At 36.4% G+C, this 7,806-nt stretch overlaps 1 protein-coding gene across 1 annotated transcript; it reads left to right on the top strand.

The window, feature by feature from the left end:
• The first annotated feature begins 3,279 nt into the window (after positions 1–3,279).
• Positions 3,280–5,951, top strand: LOC112510840. The gene is made up of 3 exons (XM_025116189.1): positions 3,280–3,385; positions 5,068–5,442; positions 5,644–5,951. The coding sequence occupies exons 1-3, from the start codon at positions 3,280–3,282 to the stop codon at positions 5,949–5,951; spliced, it is 789 nt and encodes a 262-aa protein (XP_024971957.1).
• The last annotated feature ends 1,855 nt before the right edge of the window (positions 5,952–7,806 follow it).

Raw genomic sequence — 7,806 nt, 5'->3', positions numbered from 1 at the left:
TGCTGCAGGACCGGTCCCAAAAATGCTCAAAAACCTGCAAAAACAGGGGATTAACATAAGATATACAATATAACTACTAATATATGAAAAAGATATAAAAAGACTCAATTAGGACACTAATGGGCAAATAAAACAACGGAAAATGGTTAAGAAAATGATGTAATAAGGTTAATAAATTAACACTTATCAACAGGATGGTGAGTATATTATCTTTTTTGAAAATGTAATTCGTTCTTTATGTTTACTAACAACTTAACCTAATTGTCTAATGTAGGCAAAAGTAATGGGTCGTGAGCTGACTTCTACTGAGGTGTTTGAGCGCACTCACTGCACCGACATCCCTCCTCCCGATGAGGCATCTCTTTGGGAGCAAAGTGTCGGAAGACGGAGGAAATGCCGCATATTTGGTTTCGGGACCACCCAGGATCCCTCTTATGCTATGACGGGTAGATGTAGCAGTAGTGAGTCATCATACGAGTCAAAAGCGGAGGTATGTTGGTTATATTGTTATAAACTTTCTCATTACTAAAATTGTGAAAAAATTACTAAGATCATTCTTAAAATTCAATCTGTCTTGAATAGCTTCAATTGCTCTTACAATTAGCTCTTGGTATCTCTTGTCCATCTTTTCCTATGCTTTATCATCATCATTCAACTTCAAGTTCAACTTCTGTCGAATAAGCTTCAAGGTGCGATCTGAATACTTTTCAATTTCTTTGAACCTCATAAAACATTTCTTCAATATAGCATTCTGATATATAATCCCAAATTCTGGATCTTCAAGAATCATATACACAAGGAAATTGTCTATATATGGCAAACTCTGATCTGACTGAAGTAGATTGACTTTCTTTTGGTTTCTTTCAACTCTAATTTGAAAATCAGTAATCAAGAATTACTTGGCCTACCTTCTCATAAATCTTTTTATTGCATTCAGTGCAAGAGTTACATCTTTAGGTCTGATTGTTCTTTGCCTCATCTCATGGTACAAAAATTCTAAGTCCTCCAACTCAAGATTAGTGAAATCTTCCTTAGTAAATATCCATCCCTTTCCATCTTGCCTTATGACCTTGAATGTAGAATAATACAAAGTATAGAACTTCTTGGCAAATATCTTCTTTACAGATACAATCTTCTTCTTTATCTTCACGTATTTTCTCAATTGACATTGTGCTTTCATCATATAGTTATACTCTATGTTATGATCCTCATTGAACTTCCACCTGATCCTCGTAGAAAACCTGTAGTAGGCTCCACCCGGGTTTTCCAGTTGAGTCACAAAGACTAACAATTTGAGCTACAAAAGCATCAATAGTATGTGTTCCTATGAGTGTATATGGCTCTAGACTCAATGGTGCACTAAAAGATGTAGGCAACAGGCGTTGCTGTCTGCCTTGTCCAATATGTAAACCCTCCAAGTGAGAGCGAGATAGATTATGTGCTAAATCCCCGTGGACAAAAGAAACAGACATCGGTTGATAGAGGCCTGAGTAGCTACGTGGGGTGTGCAAATGCGTTATTGGGTCCATAATGTGTTGTTCAATACCAGATCCCAACAAATGTGATCTAGTAGCATATATGGCTACCCGTCTAGTATGTACAGTTTGGATAATGTTTTATTTTTGTTAACCCTTTCATACTCTCACCATGTTTTTTCTTCCCTTGCTCTCAGACTCTCAACATTTTCTACTTCAACACCCTCAGATCTCCTTATATCCCCTTCTTCAATAGTAATCCGAGTGATTACATTTTGAACTCTAGAGTCAGGACCAATATCATCATCATCAAAAGATGAATTATAAGAATTATCATTAACAATATCAAAACCTTCATTATCAGCAGCATATTCACTTTCAGTTGATTCATCATCAATAGAAGCAGTGATTAAGATTCATATGTGAACCTATGTTAGGATTTATATGTTCACAAATGAACCAATGGAAAACATTGTTGTTGGTGTGCACATATAAGATTTTAGCAAAGGAGATTTATTTGGATTTGTGGATTGTAAAGTCGTCAATAATTTCAAAATGAAAAATTGGATAAAATATCGATGATTATTAAGATAAAAAAATGTTATAGAAAAATAGAAAATAAATTAGGATATTTGATTTTCTTTTCCATAATCAGTTATCTTAATTAGTGAAAAAATACTTGGAAATTGCAATTTTATACATGATTCATAAATGTTTGATTGGTGTTGGTCAATATTTTGTATGTCTCAAAGGTGATTGGACTGTTATTTATTTCGTCACTGCTAAAAAAGATATATGAAGCAGGAGATCCTACGGTAGGACTTCTTGGTGAACCATCAGGAAAGTTCAACTACTATGTTCTCTGTGGAAAATCTCCAATCATGACCTATGAAACTTGTCATAATCTACTCCCTAAAAGTCCCCAAAAGCGAGCCCAAGAGGAATGTTGTGTCATCACCCCAACAACATCATCATCTGAATACCAAGCTGAGTTCCTCCTACTAAGCCCTTTGGAAAATAAAATCACCCATGACCATAAGCTCTATAGGAATATCTGATTCCATCACTGCTGTTGAAGCCACCCTCATTTGGCAAAGTGAAAATGTTGTCGTTCGAAACCAAGTTATGAGAACAATCCTATCTCAACAAACGAAGTCTATGAAGACACAAGAAATCCTCATTACAAGAGTTCAATCTCTTGAGGGAATGATCAACGAGATCAAGATCAAGATGCAAGAACTTCATAACGAACTACTCCAGTTAGTTCGTGACATTCCTCCTTCCCAACCATCAGCCACCCTCATCCAAAAGGAAGCAGAAATGAAGGTTCTTAAAAACCAACTTGTTGATCTTGAAAGGCATCACAAACAACAAAGGATATCAACTTCAGTTGATGATCCATGAATATTACCCTCCACACCTTTTGTCAGAACATCTTTCGATCCACAACCACTACCTCCACCACCACCTAGACAGAACTCCCCATCCCTTTCGTTATGGTCCTCAGAAAAAACAATAACTGAAGACCAAAGCCTCCCGGTTCTCTGCAGAATCATCTCAAGCTCCAAATAGGACAGTGGTAACCTCGACCACGAAACCTATGTCTGATGATACTTCGATGTCAACCTCCTCAAAACCCCCAAATGTCTTCCCGATAAACCAACCAAACCCCATTTCTACATTCCTTCAATCATTAGCCTAACGCTAAAATGACCCAAATTCTATAATCATTGCTCTAATTATCAACCCTGTACCACATGAAGAAGATGCCTTTGATCCCGCTGAAGCCTTTGAACATATGTTTATGACGGAGCCAGAATCCACTGTACGAAATGATTCAGATAGTGATAATGGCCCAGAAGATGCCGCCTCCAGGACGACACCACCTAGAAGAGCCAAGACTCCAAAAGGTGATTCAAAACTACAATTCACCTTTGATGATATCCCACCGTCCCAATGGAGAGACAGAAGCATAGAGATGTTAAGCTGGTGTTCAGTTGAACTTCAATTCTATGACATTAACACAGTCATCAAGAGATTCCTAACCAGAATTCAAGGCCGCCTCTGAGATTGGTACATGAGCCTTGGAGAATACAGACAGATCCAGATCCAACAATCACATTATCCTGAAGAGTTCATCCATATAATCTATACAGAATTCATCGGCAATCCCATCGAGCACACAACCTAGGCAAGAGACGAGTTTTTGAAGATCAAGTGTTGCTCATTCATGAAAAACGTCCTTGAAAGGCATTATGCTCATTCATGAAAAACCAGAATTCAAGGCCTTCTCAAAACCCCCAAATGTCTTCATAAACTCCTTCCCAGAGTCCCTTGCAAATGAGGTAAACATGTTCCTAGAATCAAAAAACGTCTCAGTCGCACAAACCTCACTTGGTGGGCTTTATCAATTGATACTCAACGCCCTCACCAAACTCTGCAACCAAAAAAGATTCTTATCAGACATTGAAAAAACGGGTAAGCGACTTGGGGCAGCCTGTGATGAAAAATACCTCCGAATAAAATGCAAAGACAAATCCGATTGTGAATATTCTCATAAAAGGAAGAAGTCTCATTTAAGAAGTTCAGAGGATCAAGCACCCATAGTTCCTTCAAAAGGAGAAATTCGTTCTCTCTAAGGAAGAAGTAGAAATTCATGAGAAAGAAATCACAACAAGGAAAAACCACTAACAAATAATACATCTGCCATAGAAGAGGACACTTCGCCAAGGATTGTAAAGATAAGAAGAAGTCTCAAGCACTAATTCAAACACTCAGCAAGATTGAACCAGTCGATCTTTCTGATCTTGAATCTTTATACTCCTTTGATGATGAACCAGCGGATCATACGATATGCATGATTGCCTATTTTGATTCGTCATCGGAAGAAGAGTACAACTCAGACTCAGACTATTCAGAAGGATATTCTGATATCGGAGTATTTATGGCAAAACCTCTTCCACTTCCTCATATTTCTCTCCCTACTTAAAACCCCATTACCCCTCAGACACTACCCTTACAAAAGGCGCAACCAGTACCACTAGCAAAAGTCCACCTGCTTACTTCCACATATGCCAAACCCATTCCAGTTATTGCATTCTTTGATATAGGATCCTCAATTTCGATATTAAATCATGACATCCTGCCTAGTAATTACTTGAAACCGCATCATCAGCACTTCTTAGCAGCCAATGGTGATACATTCACCATTGACATGATAAGTATCCCGATATACATTAGGCTCTTTCCCAAGTGCGTCATAAAAACCAGATTGTTATGATCAAATTTACATGGAAATGATCTACTGATTGAGTTCGATATCCTCCATACACTACCAGGTCTGAGATATGCAGAACAAGGTCTACGTTATAAGAGTTTTCTAAATCCTTGGAGTCCAATCCAAAGGCTCTATATGACCTCTACTCTTACCATGGAAACTCTCAAACAAAAAATTATCCAGACTTCTTGTGCCTCTAACCATACCGAGTTCCTCACATAAAATAAAAACCCATTATGGTTAAACCCTTCATTCTTTGTTACCCTCCCATGGTTAAACCCTTCATTATGAATCCTGACTATTATCAACTTGCAGTTCGAGGATGCTTAGAACTCGTTGATCAAGGGATAATAGAGCCGACTACATCACCATGGGCATGCGAAGTGTTTTATGTCAACAAGAGGAGTGAACAAGTTCGTGGTAAACTAAGATTGGTGATAAATTATCAGCCTCTTAATCACTTCTTGGTCGATGATAAGTTCCCTCTTTCCCAAAAGAAGTCGTTGTTCCAATCCCTAGCAGATGCAAGATTACTATCTAAGTTTGATCTAAAAGCCGGATTTTGGCAACTTGGCATAACTCCTGAAGATAGGGCAAAAACTGCCTTCTATATTCCAGATCATCATTACCAGTGGAAGGTGATGTCGTTCGGGTTAAAAAAATGCTCCATCAGCTTTTCAAAAGGGTATGGTAAAAATATTTGAACCCATTCTCCATAATACTCTGGTATACATTGATGATATCCTCTTATTCTCTCCGAATAGAAAGTCGCATGTAGACTTGCTTTCACAGTTTCATTCCATAGTAACATAGTATGGCGTCATGCTCTCTGAAAAAAGAAAATGGAAATTGGTGTTGACTTCATTGATTTCCTTGGAATGAAAATTTCAGACGGTACGTATCAGCCACAGCCCCATGTTGCCCAAGAATTGCGCAAATTCCCAGACAAGCTGACGTCACAAAAGGAAATCCAACAATTTCTTGGTCTCATCAATTATATGGCTGATTTCTTATCGAAGCTGTCAAGTCATACAGTGCACTTGTTCCCTATGCTAAAGAAAGATTCCCCACCATGGACTGACAAACAGACACTAGCTGTAAAAGCAATAAAGCAACTAGCTGATGTGATGCCCCCTTTAAAGATTCCCACTGCTACCGACAAGCGAATCTTGCAGACCGATGCAAGTGATGAATACTAGGGAGCAGTCTTGCTTTCTCAAGATAAACATAATGTCAAGACAGTGTGTGGATACAAAAGTGGCGCGTTCAAAGACTCATAGAAGCACTATCATTCAACTTTATTAGAGTTCTAACAATCTTCCACTGAACAAGACAATTTACTAAAAGTAAGTTAACAAATCAACCAATCTAAAGAGTATACAAGATTTATCATTTCTCACTTGATCCTTTAAAGTTTTGTCCATCAAAATTTGTGGTATCAGACTACACAGTTAACTACACAATGATATTGTGCAGACTTCCGTAATCATGATAATGCAAACATAACCACATGAACTATGTCAAATGTATAGTATTTCATACTCTAAAAACTAGTGTTGTAATCAACAACCTTTAAGTATTAGAGCATTACAATCTTGAAGATATATATATCGCTACTTAAATTCAAAACGTTAACTGAGGTATTTACATCAACTTCCGAATTTGTACAAAATTAATGAAATGAAATTAATAAGGGTAGCGCCCGATTGGTTTAACCTTGGGCTCCAAAGTTCAAAAGTGCCTAGAGGTCCCAAGTTCGAATCTAATAAGGAAATAAAATCTCTTGTGGCCACCAAGTTTCAAATGTGGTGACTCTGGGTTAGTCGTGAAGCGGGTAGTCACCCTGGGATAGTTGGCTTACATAGCAAATTAGATATCCAGATTAAACATGAAAAAATTGTGATTACTAATAAATAGATAAATGTATTCATCACACTTATAGTAATACCTTAATCATCAATACAACTTCATAAAATATTATTATTAATTTATACCTTTCATATTAATATTAATTTTATACTTTATATATTTTAATAACATATTTAAAAAATAAACCTAATTTATACTAGAATAAAAAATATGATACTACAAAAATATTTAATTTAATATAAAGTAATATTAAATAATAAATAAATGATATAAATCACTTGTTTAACTTAATAAAAAGTATCAGTAAGTATTACATAACAACATAGATCACTTGTAATTACCATTCGACCAAATATGTGTCACCAACTTGGGATGAAGTTGATGATAAACTTTATTTTAACGTATTTTGAGATTTCTGTGAAAATATATCTGGAATTCGCCGGTAGAACCTTGTAATATTTATGTCGAATCATCTACCTTATCATTGACCCAACTGATCAACATGTTATCTTTATCTTCGACAACTATATTATGCAAAATTATGCATGATGCATATCTTTAATTGTTCCTTATTTCATATTTGTGATAGATCGTTGCCCAACGAGATTGTAGCGCTCCAAAATTCTGAATGCAAGTTCAACATCCTTTCTTGCATGCATATTGTCGTCGTTTGAATAATTTTCTCTTTTCATCTTGAATGCAAGGAAAACTTTTGACGAAATGGCTTATTTTAAATGCATCAGTTAGATAACATCATTAAGCATAATGTGTACCATTTAATATAAAGTTTATCGGTTGTACCTCTTCTCGTAACCCATTATTAAACAAACTAGATTCACCAAGTACGTTGATGACATTACGTGATCTGTAGATCCCAAAAAGAAATGCATGTCATATCTATAAATCTACATACAACTTCAGTATAATTCTATTATCCCGAAGTTACGAGGTTATATATTTTGCCGAGTTTCTTAGAGAGAGTTATCTCGCGCCCCTTCCCTTTTGGGCCGGTTGTGGACGAGGAGGGATTTGAACATAATGGCCTCAATAAGAGTTCAATCTTGTTGATGTTCTCTTTTTCAGAGTTTGAAGTGGAGGATGTGAAAAACTAATAAACATAGTCCTCTATTTTAGCCCATAATGTTGTATTTTATTTTTCGTAATTTAAATATATTTTTACTTATT

This window comes from Cynara cardunculus (genome assembly GCF_001531365.2).
Source record: "Cynara cardunculus var. scolymus isolate 2C chromosome LG 4, CcrdV1, whole genome shotgun sequence".
Lineage (NCBI taxonomy): Eukaryota > Viridiplantae > Streptophyta > Magnoliopsida > Asterales > Asteraceae > Cynara > Cynara cardunculus.
Note: the sequence above shows the minus strand (reverse complement) of the source record. Positions and strands in the feature narration are given on the sequence as shown.